Genomic DNA, 17,398 nt, shown 5'->3' on the forward strand with positions numbered 1-17,398 from the left:
GAAATGACCTGTGTTCCTAGTTAGGGCTGCTTCATGTTACAATGAGCCTTTTCTACACAGACCTAACCTTCAGGTATAAACATGGTATAAACAAATACAATGTGCACAGAAGACCATTTTACCACATGAATCTTCTGCCAGTTAGATTTTTCTAACATGTGCACGTCATGAAATATATATTAGTGCAATAGTGCAGCAAAAAAAAAAAAAAAAACACTGCACACCAAGCCACATCTCACAAATGGCTTCTCACACAGGATTTCTCCTTGCCTCTGTTTGCTTCTATTAATTGGGCTTCATACGGCTGCCATTTGCAGAAGTTGCAAAAAGACATGGAAACTATAGCCATACAGGACCAACCAGGCTTCACTGTAGAACACCATTGACTTGTCTTTCGAGAGATCTCATTTTCTTCTTTGCTGAATCAACTGCTCTTTATGAAGTATTCAAAGAGAGAAAGGTGCTTAGTTCCATATAAAACTAACCATATCTGAATATACATATGGCAGTTCACATATTTAACCATTTCCATTCCAACATTAAGAGTGTTAAAACAGTACATTTAGCTTCAGAAAACTATTGCATATGGCATGCATTATCAACATACCTGTTGAAAAGCTTTTTCTGCTTGCCGATCTGCATCAATAACTTGTTTTTCAAGCTGCTGCATCTGTACAAAGAGATATAAGTAAGTAAAAGATGCAAGCTGCCTTTTTAGACATCACTGAAAGTATTTATATCATCATCATCATCATCATCATCATCATCATCATCATCAATAATACTTCAACCAAATTACCATCAACCAAATGAGTTTCATCTGTGGCATGAGGTTCATACCTCAGGAAGGCTTGCAGCTTTCCCATTGTTCCTGAGGCAGCTCTTTCGAGGACCTTGTCCACATTCCTGAACCATGAGGCAGATGCCATATTGGTACACAATATTCAGAAGAGCCACAGGGGACAAGTCAAAGAGCTATATGTGGCTTCTTTACAACACCCCTCCCACCTTCCGACTAGATATAAAGACTTGGAGATCTCCATTCCTATTCACATCTGACAAAGGGAGCTTTGACTCTCAAAAGCTTTTATGCAAAAAATCTTGTTGGTCTCTAAGCTGCTACCGGACTCAAATCTAACTGTTCTACTGTAGATCAACACAGCTACCCTCTGTAAACATCTGATCATTCCTAGACATAGATAAAGCCAAACCCCAGTTCAGAAATGGCTTAGAGCCATTTAAACCCCTGCTTTCTGCTCTTCACGAACCACCACGAACTACATCAAAATTTGTGATGGTTATAATGGTAAAATTAATGAATCAAGTAATTAAAAGATCAATTATAGAATTTCAGCAGAAATTGAAAGCATATTATTCATACTATGGTAATGGCTTGTAACTGATAAGTTTCTAATACCTGAGATAAAAAGTTGGCACCTCATGAAAGTCAGTGAGAAACGCACAAATACTAGCCCTGTAGCCAAAAGAAATGAAAGGCCTCAATGGATGCCTTATGAAACTCTTAAAATTGCTAAAGACAGATGAGAAACAAAAGTAAAAGGTGACAGAAACAGATTCAAAAGTCTAAATGCAGCATTCCAGAGACTTGCATGTAGAGACAAAGAGAATTATTATAGTAACCAGTGCAAAAAAAGAAGAGAACATGTAAAAAGGAAGAATAAGAGTTCTGTTCCACAATATCCAAGAAATCAGATGTTTAAACTGGATTCAGAAAAGGAAGAACTAGAGACCATATTGTAAATTTACATTGGTTACTGGAATATACAAGAAAATTTCAAAACAAAATCAGCTTGTGTTTCATAAATTACAGCAAAGCTTTTAACTGTGTGGATCATGAAAGGCTGTGGTTGGTTTTAAAAGAAATGGGTGTGCCACAGCATCTGATTGTTTTGATGTGCAACCTGTACTCCAGACAAGAGGCTACTGTTAGGACAGACTATAGAGAAGTAGAATGGTTTCCAACTGGCAAAGATGTCAGACAAGGATGTGTTTTATTTCCCTATTTTTTCAATCTGTATGCAGAACATATCAGGAAAGATGGATTAGATTTAGATGTAGAGTAAAATTGGTGGAAGGAACATTAACCATTTGAGATATTATAGATGACACCACATTGCTGGCAGAAAATACTTAAGACATGAAACTACTACTGATTAATCGTAAAGCAGAAAGTACCAAAGCAGGATTACAGTTGAAGATTAAGAAGACTTTAAGGCTGACAATGAAGAAATTAAAATTAGCTCCATCATCAACCAAAGGGGAGACTGCGCCCAAGAAATCAGAAGGAGATTGAGACTGGCAAGGGCAACCATGAAGGAGCTACAAGAGATTATGAAGTGTTAGCATATGTTGCTGGCAACCATGATCAAGATAATTCATACCATAGTATTCCCTGTAACTATGTATGGGTGTGAAAGTTGGACAATTAAGAAAGATGACATGAAGAAAGTGGATTCCTTTGAAATATGGTGTTGGAGAAGAGTTTTATGGATACAGCAGACCTCCAAAGACAAATAAGTAGGTTCTAGATCAAATCAAGCCTGAACTCTCCTTAGAAGCTAAAATGACTAAACTGAGGCTATTGTACTTTGGTTACATTATGAGAAGACAAGAATCCCTGGAAAAGACAATAATGCTAGGAAAAGATGAAGGCCGCAGGAAAAGAGGAAGACCCAACATGAGATGGATTAACTCTATAAAGGAAGCCACGGTCCTCAGTTTACAAGACCTAAGCAACATTGTCAATGATAGGATGTTTTGAAGGACATTAATTCATAGGGTCACAATAAGTCGGAAGCAACTTGATGGCACTTAACACATACATATCATGTCTCCCCTTACTTACCTTTTTTTCTAGGCTAAATTGCACTGTTTTAACTGATCCTCATAGGGCAGCCGTTCTACCCTCTTGATCATTTTGGTTGGTCTTTTCTTTACTTTTCAAGCTCTACAATCTCCCTTTTCAGGTGCAGTGACCAGAACTGAACACAATATTCCAAGTGTGGTCCAACCATAGATTTTCACAGTCACTTCAGTCAGAGTGATCACTGAAGCACAGTCACTTTCACACTGGGTCACTTCAGTCAGAGTGATCACTGAAGCACAGTCGATCAAGGGTGTTGAGGTGACTTCGGTTTTCAACAGTTACAAGCAAACAAATGTAGCAACTGAGTCCATTTTCTGTATCATTTAAAACCTCTCAATAGCTTTCATTAACTTTAAGTAATGCCAGCAGATTTTAGGGATTAAAGGAGTAACATCTTTACTGGTAGAAATATAACAAACAATTTATTATTTGGGAAAAGATGTTGTGATGGTCTAAGTAAAACCAGTCTGAATGTAGGCATTGGGAGAGCTCTCTCAGATTAGTGAGCCTCTTCCATGACAACAGAATGCATCCAGGAGGGAAAAAGAGGAGTCGGTTGAGAGACAGTTGGAAGAGTGAGAGACAGTTGGAAGGGAGAGAGACAGTTGGAAGAGCTCGGTTCTGGGAGTTATTAAGAAGGGGCTTTTGGGTGGCTTCCTTCTGAGGGAAACCTCTCAGTTTGCGGCACAGTGACAGGGTGACTGTTCAGTCGCACAGTCGAGTCCGACTCTTTGCGACCCCATGGACCAGATCCCGCCAGGCCCTCCTGTCTTCCGCCGTTCTCTGAAGTTGGCTCAATTTCATGTTCGTTGCATCTATGACACTGTCTAATCATCTCATCCTTTGCCGTCCCTGTCTTCTTTGACCTTCAATCTTTCCCAGCATCAGGGTCTTCTCCAGTGAGTGCTCCCTTCTCATTTGGTGGCCAAAGTATTTGAGCTTCAGTTTCATTATCTGGCCTTCCAGGGAACAGTCAGGGTTGATTTCTTTTAGGATTGACTGATTTGATCTTCTTGCAGTCCAAGGGACTCTCAAGAGTCTTCTCCAGCACCATAGTTCAAAAGAATCTATTCTTCTGCACTCGGCCTTCTTTTAGTCCAACTCTTGCAGCCATACATGACTACTAGGAATACCATTGCTTTGACCATGCGGACTTTTGTTGGCAGGGTGATGTCTCTACTTTTTATCATGCTGTTCAGGTTTGCCATCGCTTTCCTCCCAAGGAGCAGGTGTCTTTTAATTTCATGGCTACTGTCAGTCTGCGGTGATCTGGGATCCCAGAAACGTGAAGTCTGTCACTACTTCCACGACTTCCCCTTCTATTTGCCAAGGAGTGATAGGGCCGGATGCCATGATCTTCATGATGTACTCACAGAGTAGAGGGACAGATAAAACTCTGTGGAGAGGTTTTGCCAGAGTAAAAAACGCACACCTCTGTTTAAAAGAGAAACACCAACACACACACAGGGAAGGACTGGAGTTCTATTATCCAGGGGAAAGTCTTAAGGACAGACAGATCTCCAGCACAACTGTGGAGCCTTGAGTTATACATTACATTGTATATGATATGTAACATTACAACTGCCTGTCTATTGTAAGGAAATATCTTATAGGGTTTAGTGTTCTTATTATCCCTGCCTGACTTTTAAGAAGCCTGCAACAGTGTTATTAGTGTTCATATTGGGAATTGGCTGATTGCCAACTGTTTAGACCATATAAAACCTTTGAAAACCATTTTCCCATTTCCCTACCTTTTTAAAAATAAAGAATAAATCTTACTTCTTATTTTATTTAAAACCACACTATCGGTCCCATTCTTTTATATCTGACGGGAAAGGTTTGGGCTCCTGAGGTAAAAGGTAAGGGGATGACAGAAGTCATATAGGTCCCTTTTACCAGAGTGAGGAGGATACCTCACAGATGTTAAGCGTATTTCCAGAAACTAGCTGTTACACACTATATACAAACCAATCAAAATTCCAGTTCAGATTTCAGAAGCTTTTTCATTTTTCTAATTTTTATTAATTGTATCATTTTTATTGTACTCTTCAGAGCCACATTTAATATATACATCAACAAGAACAGAGTAGAAATATCATACACAAATGCCCTATCTTTATGAGATGTCATTCACAGGATGCACTAAGCCTAACCTTTTTTTTACAATTTAAGACTTTGTTGTTCATTGTAATATTTCTCAGACAGCTGTCTTGCTATTTTTAATTAGCTATATAAACAAGGCCAAATGAACTCCTTCTAGCTGGATCCCTAGCAGGTTTATTCAGTTGCAGTGAGTTCAAAGGCTAAAAGTTATGAAGTTAAAGCTGTAAGAGCTGAAATTTTGCTCCTTAGAACACAGCCGGTTCTGCAAATCTTAAATTCTCAAGAATGCAGGTTTAACTATCACGCTTCAAAATTATTTGATGAATTATCCTGCACAAAAAAGGCTTTAGAGATCATAAGGCCCAGAAAAATAACTGAAAAATTCCTTGCGTCCAAGAGGTTGTCTCTATGCGGCCTTCATGGATTTGAGGGCTGCCTTCGACTCCATCTCTCGTCGCAGATTGTGGGAGAAGTTATTGAACACCAATATTGACCGCAGACTACTGGGATTGATTATGGCTCTCTATTCTAAAACATCTGCCTCGGTTCGAGTGAATTCTTCAGGAGTCAGGACAGACTCCTTTCCAGTGCAGAAGGGAGTTAGACAGGGATGTTTGTTGGCCCCCTGCCTGTTTAACATCTATATTAATGATTTGGTGCCGTTTCTTAAAATGAGAGCCAGACATCCTCCGTATTTAGCTGGTCTTCCTATACCACTTTTACTTTATGCTGACGATGCTGTTTTGCTGGCAACATCTGAAGTTGGACTGAGGGGAGCTCTGGGGTGGAAAGACTCCTGTGAAATACATTCTCATTTGGAATGAATGAATTGTTTTCTAAGACAATGCTTCCCTCACTCAAAATGTATAATATGAAAGAATCTAAGGATTTTGCAGTTTCTCCAGTGGAAAAATTTGTCTAGTAGGGTAGAAATGGCCTTGGTGCTGGTGGCTGCCAGAAGAAGGATGTCCCAGGTGATTCTCCTGGACCTCTCTCCCCATGAAACTCTAGAGAGACACTGCCAGCCACAGTAGACAATACTAAGCTACTTTCCTCCAAGGAGCCTTGGGCTGGAAGAGGGCTTCAAATTCTGCTCAGTGGAGTAGTAGGATGAGGTTGGGTTGAGTTGCTCAGTTTTTCATTCAGAGTGAAATTGGCATAAATTTCCTCCAACAACCACTAATGTCACTCTACAATAAGCAGCTATTCACTCAGAATCTCAACCAGTACACATGCAGATTTATGCATTCCAATCTTGCTGCTGATTAGTTCAGCAAAAGCTTTGCAAATTCTTGGGATGACTCCTTTAGTCAGACTAAACTGTATTAATTGTCATCATAGATTAAGTATAAGCTATTTTGACCCATCAAAAAACATTTAAATACACCATCAAATGTCACCTTTAAAAACCGCATTCCTTCTTTTTGCCACTAGCCTTTATAATTAAAATTTCACTGCAAAATTGATTCTACAAACATTCCACTGTGCAGCTCTATGTCACAATGATTTCAGGATCGTTTATTTGAAAAGAATGTGTGCTTTCTAACAACAGTTATGAAAGCCAGGATGTGCTATTTCTCCCCCAGTCATCAGCTGCATCAACAAAAATCCTGCAGACTACACAGCTCCAAGAAAAACAACTATGCCATCTACTGTGTCCAAGTTCTTCCTTTATTACTGTATCAGTGAATGAACTGTACTGGTCAGATGTTCTTCTCGTAGAAAGCAAGTAAGCTTATTTATCAGAACTCCTGTTGTTATAAAAATCTTAATGAGTACAAACCTAGCACTCTTGGGATATTGCTACACATTCCACACTCCCCTGTGAAGGTGAGAAGTCCAGAGATAGTGCTACTGGATAGTTTACTGGAGCTAGATGGGCTTTCGTAATATCTTTATTTACATACATGCAAGCAGAGCTCAAGGGAAACAAAAGGATTCCAGAAACAAGGTGTGGCAGTAGGTGTTCTGAAGAACCAGTGATGAGAAGGATGAGGGCTATTAATTGGAACTCAATCCTGAGAGAAATGACTGAGCTAGTGTTAACATGTTCTGCCACATGTGGGCTTTGGGTGGTGCCTGGCCCTTGATTCACTTGTTTGAGTAGACAAGGACAAGAGCCTTTTCCATCGTGGCACTGACCTGGTGAAATGCTTTGTCCGAGGAGACTTGTGCACAGCAAGACCTGCCTGAGTTCCGCAGGGCATGTAAGACGGAGTTATTCCACCAGGCACTCCACTAATGTAATTTTGGTGGACTCTACCATCAACGCTGTAGATTTTTATGCAGTGTTTTGAGTTTTGGATTTTATTGAAATTATGGTTTTATTATTGTTGTGCTGTGTTGTTAGCCACCCTGAGGTCCATTCTGGATATAAATAAATAAATAATAGAGGAATAAAGAATCAGACATTCTTGGATGGAGTTGCGTTCCCCTCTAAGAACAGCCTTGCAGATTGTCCGATAGCACCACCTGAGAAATTTGCTGGTAATGTGGAGGAGTTTCCTGCGTTCCTAGTCCAGTGCAAACTCTATATTGAACTGCGTGCTCGGGACTTCCCCAACGACAAAACTAAAGTGTGTTTTGTTATCAGCCTCTTAAAGGGGCAGGCAGCTAAATGGGCTATTCCCTTGCTCGTGGCCCCATCACCCCTGCTGACTGATTTCCAGGGGTTTCTCAGCCACCTCTCCACGGCTTTTGTTAACCCCCAGCAAGCATCTGCAGCCAATCGAAAAATCCACACCCTGAAGCAAGGCAAGAACTCTGTTGCTCACTACTCCATGGAGTTCAAACTCCTAGCCCAAGACTTGACCTGGAATGAGGCAGCCTTACTTGACCAGTACATGAAGGGGCTGGCTGATGAGATCCTGGATGAACTGGCTCGAGTGGACCAACCCCCCCATGATGCAGGGACTGATCACTCTCTGCCTTTCTATCGATGGCCGCCTAGAGAGTCAAGCATGGGGCAGTGGCCATGCAGTGCAGGCCCCACGCCGTCCTACCCCCTGGAACCTTCCTGCAAACCCCAGTGCTGGGGGAGATGAGGGCAAACCTATGCAGCTAGGAGCTGCTCGGCCGCAAGTGACCCCAGAAGGCGCAGAGCGCAGAACCTTTGCCTGTACTGCAGCTATAGCACTTCTCCTCTGGATGCCCGGCCAAATGGCCCCAGCTGGGCGTGGCACCACCCCCGCCAGCAAAGGACCAGCCCCAAGCCTGAGCGGACCCATCAGTTTGGGGCAACTAGCCGGGTCCTCTGAACTCCCTGAGAATGACCCGGGCCCATTCCTGGTTCCGGTCAAGCTCTATTTGCCTGATGGATGCTGGCTGTTCGTATATGCCATGCTGGATTCTGGGGACGGCTTGTTGCTTCATTGATGCCACCTTTGTGAAACAGCACCAGATCCCTGTGCAGACCAAAAGGACACCAAGCCTGGTGGAAGCTATCGACGGGTGCCTCCTCCGCTCTGGCCCGGTGACTCAGGAAACCTGCCCAGTTACCCTGCACATACAGCAACACCAAGAGCAGCTACAGTTCGATGTGACTTGAATGCCACATTTCCCGCTAATCCTGGGTCTGTCCTGGCTGAGGACACACAACCCCGTTCTGGACTGGGTGCAACAGGAGTTGCGCTTCCAAGAGCCCTGCCCCCACCTCACTCCGCCTTCCACCTTGGCGGCTGCTTCCTCAGCCAGTGGTCCTCAGCTACCACAAAAATATGCTGACTTCGCTGACGTCTTTGAGGGAAAAGGGGCAGATCAGCTTGTCGACCCTGCTTCTGGTTTGTGTTTTTGGACTGTTATTCTTGGCTTCTGATTACTCCCTCCAGCTTCAAACCCAGGACTGAATGACCTTGCTTTTGGCTGATGCTTTACATTCTCACTCTCAGCTCTTGCCCCACCCTTCTCGGCTCCAGACCTCAGACTGAACTCAGACTTCCCTCTGCCTGTGCTCCAGACCGTGACACCCAGCTCTGTCTCACTTTCCGTTTTACAGAATGGGGTAGGGAGCATTCTTTTTTCTTTAACCGCCGCTTACATTAGACTCACATTCATAGTTGGCTCTCAGACCTCTTTTAATGATCATTTCTGCCGCTCGACCTCCTGTGCTTGCCCTGGTCGGCGTCACTTGAGTCCATTCGGCCTCGTGGCACAAAGAACCTTCGGGACGGAGAGGCGCCTCAATTCCCTGGCATTGTGCTGGCGAAGAGGCAACCTCTCAAAAGTCCCCTGGCCAGGGCACCTTCAGCCGGGTCCCTGGGGGGGTGATGAACCTGCGCACCTCCTCCTTCGACCAGAGCGCAGCTTCACCCCCGGGAGGTCCGGGAGGTGAGTCTGCTAATGCGCCGCCATAAACCGGAAGTCATTGGTTTGCATTTCTTGTTGTGAGCTGCATCACTTGGTCAGAAATATTTTTTAAAAATGAAGAATATTTTAAATAAATGAACTGTCCAAGAAGAATAGAAGTGCTATAGATCACTTTCCTGTTACGTTCCTTTCTAATAGCTATCCAGTGGAATCACTGGTGAATTTAATTTATTCAGTGGAATCACTGGTGAATGTAATGCAAGCTAGTGGGTTTTTTAAATTTTTCATCTACATCTCTTACCGAATTTGGTTGGGTGTTATTAAGTGTTTGCTGCCTTGGGCCCAAATTGAGTGGAAAGGCATCATAAAATATTTTAAACAAACAGTAATAAATAAATGACTCCTGCACAACAGCCGAGAAACAGAAGGTCTGTCAGAAAGATCCCAGAGCAAGGGGGCAACTTTTCTCTTTGTTTTGATAATGTTACCCTGACCTATCCATCCTCCAACCTTTCATGCTGCAGTAACACTCTAAAATTATATGGCACTCCAGAGTAGCCTTGTCTACAATAGTTAGTCCATGAATCTTTTTAACTAGCTGGCCCACTTCCAGTACACATAATTGGAGGCTGAAAATAAGAGAATTCCATTTTTGTAAAGCATCTTTGCTTGTTCACCTGGATTAAATTTTCATTCCCCTAAAGCAACCAGATGAATGACTGTTTGTAAGTCTATTCTATAGAAGTCCCTGCTAAAGTATGCAAGTTGTTTTTGGAATAACTGAGAATGATGGATGGCTTGATGGCACTTTGTATGAATTTCTTAATTAATTAATTATCATATGGCATTGTGTGTGGAATAGCCAGGAGATCCTGGAAGGGATTGTTTGGCTGCCAAAGCTATAGCTCTTTCTTGGCACCACTGGGTGGCGAGCTATGCTTATTTTTAGGCTCAGAGTGCTGCAACTTGCCTAAGATCGTGCAACTAGCTTCAAGTGGGGAAGTGGTGGAGAACTGAACCCGGTTCTCCAGATTAGAGACTGCCATTCTTAACCACTACACCAAACGCTAGGCGGCAAGCTATGCTTATTTTTAGGCTGAGAGTGCTGCAACTTGCCTAAGATCATGCAACTAGCTTCAAGTGGGGAAGTGGTGGAGAACTGAACCCGGTTCTCCAGATTAGAGACTGCCATTCTTAACCACTACACCAAACTGGCTCTGTGTGAACTTCTAAAGACTGTCAAGGCATCCTTACCCTCATATCACAATGCTTAAAAGAGGTCACATAATCAAATGAGGAACAGCTGGACAGTCCTTCTCCACTTGCTAGGAAGAGCATGCCAGTCCAGCTGTTGTGGCACCAAGCTTCTAAATGCACTACAGCTGCTAAAGCAGCAGAACAGGAGTAGGCTCAAAGTTATCCAAGCATATGGACAGCACATAAAGATGTAAAACAGATTTGCAAAAGCAGAGGTAAATATGCTAAAGTTCAGCTACTCCAGCAGCTATATACTAATGTGGCCCCTATCTGCGGATACCTAGATCTGCTGATCAGGGCCACACTGATGCCAAACAGATTTTCCTGGAAATCTTAAATCCCCCTCAAATACAATTATGTTGTCTGCGCATGTGCAGACAATGCACTTAGGGAAGCACACCAGCTCAGCAGGCGTACACCGACAGCTGTGGAACTTGGCAGCTGCTGCAGGCCTGAGAGCAGTGAAGGAGGACGCTGGCATCTGCTGCAGCCCAGCAGGCAGCCACTGTCTGCCGTTGTGAGCCCAGGCACAGCAGAGAGAGATGCCTGCAGCTGGGCTCCGTGGTAGGTGGTGGGGCCTGAAGCCTCACCAGGTTCAGCAATGGGGAGGAATATGGAATTCTCCCCCCCACCCCCACAAGTCTTGTAGGCTTCCCAGGTAGTATAAACTAATAAAGAAACATATATTTTTCTCCACATTTAGTCACAAGACCTACGGTTAAAAATATAGTACACCATTCATTCATTTTCTCCTCTTCCTTACTCTCCATATACTTTTCCTCCCAGTTTAGATCATTTTTGTTAATAAGGAATAAGACAGAAATGCCAAAATAAGCCATAGCTATTTCCTGTTTTTACAGTCATTTCTCAGTAAACAACTATTACTGAAAGGATGCAAAAACGTCAAAAGAAGCTAAAGATACCCTTCTAAACATTCAAAAATGGCACTTTTGTCATAGATCATAAAATATCTTTCCACCATACAGATACACAAAAGTAAAAGGAGGTCACCTGAATGCTAGATATAACAAGTTAAAAACCTGAAGAAATCTATGGTGAGCTCTTTCTCAACTATGAAATTGTCTTCTAACAAAAACAACATGATTTAGTCTCCTTGCTGGATGACAGTAACGTAACAGGAAAAGGGGTTAGGGAGCAATGAAATGGCAAGAATTGAAAATAAAATATCAGTTCTATGATACAGCCATATTTGGAATACTGTGTAAAATACTGGTCATGATTTTTCAAGAATGGTATTACAGAGCTGGAAAAATACAACCACAATGATTGAGAGATGCAAAGGCATCTTCCCTATACGGAAAGGATAAAGGGTTTTTTTTTTTAACTTTTTAAATTTAGACACCAGGTTGATTGAGAACATGACAAAAATTTCTAAAAATATGCATGGGATAGAGAAGTAGATAGAAATAATTTTCACTTTATCTTTCCTAATACTTGGAGTTATTCAGTGAAAGTTACTGGCAGTAGATTTAGGAGAGATGGAATCTGCTGCCATAAAATGTAATAATGGGCAAGGATTTAGGGGTTTTTTAAAAGGGACTACACTTAGACCCCTACAACTGTTTCTGTCTGCAGCTATTAACATAAGAGTTAAAGGGAATCTCCCAAGTAATGAATTTTGCATGATAGCTGCTTGGGTGCACATAGCAAGGGAAGGCCTCCATACCTTGCTTCCAGACTGCCTAGAAGCCCATTATTGGAAACATGGTGCTGGAGTGGACTGATGAACCGTTGTCTAACCTAGAAGGTCTGTTCTCATGTTCTCTTTGTGTGTTTTTCCCCCCTGGATCCCACAAACCTCCCTGCCCTGCAAGATCTTGCTCTGTGATGTGCTTCTTCAGGGTATTCTCCCATGTGCCTGTCCCTCTGGATCTGAACTTTGAAAAGGAATTTCGAATACTGCCTGTGCAATTTATTCAGTCATCACAGCCTGGCACGAACCTATAACATTATTTAACTGTGTTGTGTCTACCCTGACTTTGCCTTGATCCCTGAGCACTTGATTCAAATAAGGCTACCTACGCCTCTGCTCTTGTTTTGACTGGCAGAAACAAATGAAGATGCTATTCTTTTTCGTATTTTGTGTATTCGCTGAAAGGAAAACACAAACTTTAGAAAAAAGCACAGGCAATGCATTTTCCATTGTTAAGTGCCAGCTGCGCTTTATTAGCTTACAGAAAGGTACTCTCAACATTTCCTCAAGGAGGGTGTTTTCTTTTTTGTATTTTTTAACCTTTACAGAGTCAGAAAACACAACTGTAACGAAATACATTTTACTTGCACTTCATGGCCTGAATGCGTTACACTTTCTACACCATTCCTTAAATTCCTATTAAAACCTCTCCCACTTGCAGCAACAGCAGCCTCTGCTTAAATTCTCAGCAGACCCTCTTTCTTTGTATACAAGATTTTATAAAACACTCTGACAGCATAATGGTACAAAATAAATCCATGCATTCTACAGAATATCTGTGCACTATTTTCTGCTCTCAAATTCTTCATTCTCCCTCACAAATGCTGAAATCATAACACTCTTAAATATCCTATGCAAATACAGTTCAGAAACAAACACAAAACAAAGTCTGCTGAACAAGTGCGTGCTCCAGTATATTTTACATGGGGAGAGGGGATTCTGTAACACTCTTTCAGTTTGCCAGACATCTTTTCCCCTCCCCTCATTTCTGATGGCTGGAGATCTCCAAGTTACCCAGGAACATTACAGGCTACCTGTTAATGGCACATGATCAGGAAGAACTGTTTTTCTTAATATCTGAATTTAAAGATTTTGTTGTGCCCTTAGTAGTAAATTAAGTCAGTGTGATGTCATGGTTAGAGTGTCAGACGAGGTTCTGGGAGACTGAAGTTCAAATCCCCACTCTGCCATAGAAGCTTGCTGGTGAGTTTGGGTCAGTCTCCCACTACCTCACAGAGTTATTGTCAGGATAAAATGGAAAAGAGAATGATGTAAACTGCTTCGGGCCTCCCTTGGGGAGAAAGGTGGAGTACAGAGGAAGTAAATTAAAAAAAATCTTGACAATATAAAAGTTTGCTGAGATGCCTTTTGAGGAACAACAAAATACAAAAATCCTCAAGCAACAACTAATCCACTTGTAAGGTTAAACAGACATTAGTGCACAAATGACATTCAATGATCATTTTGAAACTGTAGCACTGTATATAATTTATGCACATTGAGTTGCTTTACAGGAAACCATTTATTGCTTATATGTAATTGCCCTGAATTAAGAATAATCATTAAGATCCATCAGTACTGATTTTGCATTCAAAATATTCTAAAGCCAGTGCTGGCTGTAGCTGAATTCACTTGCACTGATAAGTATAGCTGCAGACAAGAATGTCTTTGTCAGCTTTTATGACCTTCTAGAAAAAAAGACATCTTCATGATGGTACACATTCTCCCAATACCTTTTTAAATTAAACATGTTCAATTGGTATGAAGAATGGGTGAGGGCAGCATTACAATTTATGTACTCATGACCTCCCTCTGTCCCTGCTATGAGAGGACACATTTCTTATTTCAAACATTATTTCAGGTTTTCTGCAGATAGCAAAGTAGTTGCTTTGTGCTGTCCACTGCTGCAACAGCAATCCCCTCCCCCCCGCATTTATATCCCATCCATCCCGTAAACGGGCTCAGGGCAGGTTACAACAATTTAATAAATACAATAAAATTTAAAACAGATTAAAACATATAAAAACAGTAGTCATGCTTGCCGTAGGGAGAATCCGGCCCATAGATGTAACTAGCCGGTTACCAGTAAGTGGGAGATTGCAACCTCGGGGGGGGGGGCATCTGTGGATGCCCGCTGCCTCAGCCAAAGGCCTGGCGGAACAGCTCCATCTTGCAGGCCCTGCAGAATTGCATAAGAGCCCGCAGGGCCCTGATCTCAATAGGGAGCATGTTCCACCAGGTCCTTTGGGCCAGGGATCACCAGGAGATGTTGACTCTCAGAGGCGTATATGGGAAGAGGCGGTCCCTTAGGTATGTTGGTCCCAGGCTATATAAGGCTTTGAAGGTAATTACCAACACCTTGAAGCAGATCCGGTACTCAACCGGCAACCAGTGCAGCTGACAGAGCACATGCCGAACGTGAGTCTGCACAGGCGTCGACGTTAGCAGGCACGCTGCCGCATTTTGTACCAGCTGTAATTTCCACAGCAACTTCAAGGGTAAGCCTGCGTAGAGCGAATTGCAGTAATCAAGCCTGGAAGTGACCATTCCATGGATCACCGTAGCTAAGTCCTGAAGGGAGAGATAGGGCTTCAGTAGCCTGATCTGCCTAAGATGGAAAAATGCAGATCTGGCGACTGCAGCAACCTGGGCCTCCATAAATAAGGAGGTATCCAGTGTTACTCCCAGGCTCTTCACCAACTGGGCCGGCACCAGAGGTGTCCCTTCCAGAGTGGGAAGCCTGGTGCCCACCTCCAAACCCCCATGACCCAGGTACAGGACCTCCATCTTCAATGGATTTAACTTCAGTCGACTCTGCCGCAACCATCCAGCCACAGCATCCAAAGCCTCAGCCAGATTTTCAGGGACGGAGGATGGATGGCCATCCATTAACAGATAAAGCTGAGTGTCATCAGCATACTGATGGCAGCCCAGCCCATAACTCCAGACTAATTGGGCGAGGGGGCGCATATAGGTGTTAAATAACATTGCAAGAGGATCGTCCCCTGCGGCACTCCACATTCTAGTGGGTACCGCAGGGAGAACCTCTCAACCAGCGCCACCCTCTGTCCCCGACCATAGCAGCGCTGATCCTCCTCGATCCAGATGTCTACAGAGGTCATCTGTAAGGGTGACCAGAGTTGTCTCCATCCCATGGTCAGGGCGGAAGCCGGACTGGAAAGGATCCCCTTATCCCTGGCTGTCTGGAACAACCACAGAGTACCCCTGCAATCCAAATGGTATATATAATTTAAAAACCTATCTGTAAAACAAAAAGTATTATGATGTACAGTTCTTATTTAATGAATAGTTAAACTATTCTGAATGCCTCTTGTTTTCTAAAGAAAACACATTTACACTTAACAAAACTTGCACAGGAAAGAAATACCAAACTGGAGAAAAAATAAAACTTCCTTTTTAGCTCAGCCAGGCATATCTGTCAGGACACATTATTTTAATGTTCATCTTATTTGTGATTTTGGTGTATTCCAAATCACGTATTTACAGAATTTATTAATTGCTTTTCCTTAACAAGCTCAAATTCAAATTATTTAAAAACCCTCCCCAGAGCAGATGGCCATGGCATGTAGGAAGAGACTTCCTTCAGGATAAGGGTAAATAAGGAAAGTGCTAAGGTTGTCTTCCGATATTCAAACCTCTGTTCATGTTTACTGCTGGGGAATCATCTGTCACCTCAGCCCTCCTACCCCACACCCCATGCCCTGAGATTGCATTCCTCTGACATGAGTGTTATATATTTTGAGTTCTCAGTGAAATAACTTGTACCTGAGATGACACATTACTTTTCCAGACAGGAATGACTTACTTCACATATTTTTCCTCAAGTAAAAGAACACTTGTTATAAGCTTATGAATATAAAGGTACTAAGGACTTCCTTTTACCAGGTCTATTAGGAAGACAGCAAATTAGATACATATATCACAATTCAACTATAATCATACCTAAGAAGTTATTTATGCATTATTAAGGATGTGACTTCTAATGTGTATCCCATTAACACAGTGCAAATGGGTGGCATCCATTTTCAGTGCACCTTTTGATGCTGATTTGAAGGTGCACTAGATTTATGCCAGCAGCTTCTGATTCAACAAATAATTATGCATGCGGAAGCACGTTTTTAATCATCCTTTGCTGGGTTGGTGGCAAGTGACCACAATCCTGCTTCCGCTGCAGAATATTTTTCCTAGATAAAAATAAAGAGCAGCCCTGACCACAAATCTAGAGATCACTCTTGCCAACTCAACCAGATTACATGCAAGGCATCTATGAAGCCAACTGAATTTATAATTAAGATAATTATAGTTGCTTAACTAATAATAAATATTTTCATCTTGCAACATTTAAGACCTACCTTTTCTGCTAATAGCTCCCTAATTTTGCTTGCCTGAAGGCGAAACTTCATTAGTTGGGACTCCAAAGCTATGCATCTTTCCTTCCAGTTTATCGTGCCTTCCAGCTCTAGCAACTCTGCCATATCTGTGCTGTGGAGAAAAGATTTGTTCATAAAAGTAATTATTTAACATAACTGTGTTTTTTCTTATTTGATGTATACATACCTAAATGTTATGGAAAACAGGGTGGATACAAAACATGTTCCTACACATCTTAATTCAACAAGTTTTTAATAAAACTAGAACAGTATGTTTTAAAAGTTCCAAAGGACAATACAAGCTTTTGTCAGAGCTATTAAAAACACACACAATGCCAAAACTAAATATTTACATTTTCTGTATGCTAATTACAGACTGTACACAAACTGTACACTTTTAGGCTGTAACAGTCCGATGCCCGCTAAAAAAAACAAACCTTCAACAATTCATACTACTTCCCTGGACTTTAAATTTTCCAGTTAAATCCATAATGACATTACATTTTGCAACTAATAATGACTGCATCAGGGTAGGCAACCTTTTGGCCCAACTGCCCCCAAATCTCAATATCTACCTGTGAAGATGTTGATATGCCAGAAATCAAGGGGGAGAAGGGAGGGGAGGGTTGTACTTGGCCAGACACATGGGATAGGTTGCATATAAATCTATTTCTTATTTTTATGGGAGTAAGGGATTAAAATAATGGCAGAAAGTAAAGACGACCTAAAGAGCCTCTTGCT

The 17,398-nt window shown here is 42.1% G+C and overlaps 1 protein-coding gene across 1 annotated transcript in view; it reads right to left on the reverse strand.

Moving 5' to 3' along the window:
• The window catches only part of PLEKHH2 (pleckstrin homology, MyTH4 and FERM domain containing H2), an 89,459-nt gene that overhangs the window by 65,487 nt on the left and 6,574 nt on the right, over positions 1-17,398 (reverse strand). Inside the window, exons 2-3 of the mRNA XM_015410160.1 lie at positions 16,640-16,769; positions 608-670 (exon numbers count right to left, since the gene is read on the reverse strand). Coding sequence (XP_015265646.1) covers positions 608-670; positions 16,640-16,762 — 186 coding nt within the window. The 5' untranslated portion in view covers positions 16,763-16,769. The remainder of the gene's footprint in view (positions 1-607; positions 671-16,639; positions 16,770-17,398) is intronic.

This window comes from Gekko japonicus, unplaced genomic scaffold (assembly GCF_001447785.1).
Source record: "Gekko japonicus isolate JY-2015 unplaced genomic scaffold, Gekko_japonicus_V1.1 scaffold681, whole genome shotgun sequence".
Lineage (NCBI taxonomy): Eukaryota > Metazoa > Chordata > Lepidosauria > Squamata > Gekkonidae > Gekko > Gekko japonicus.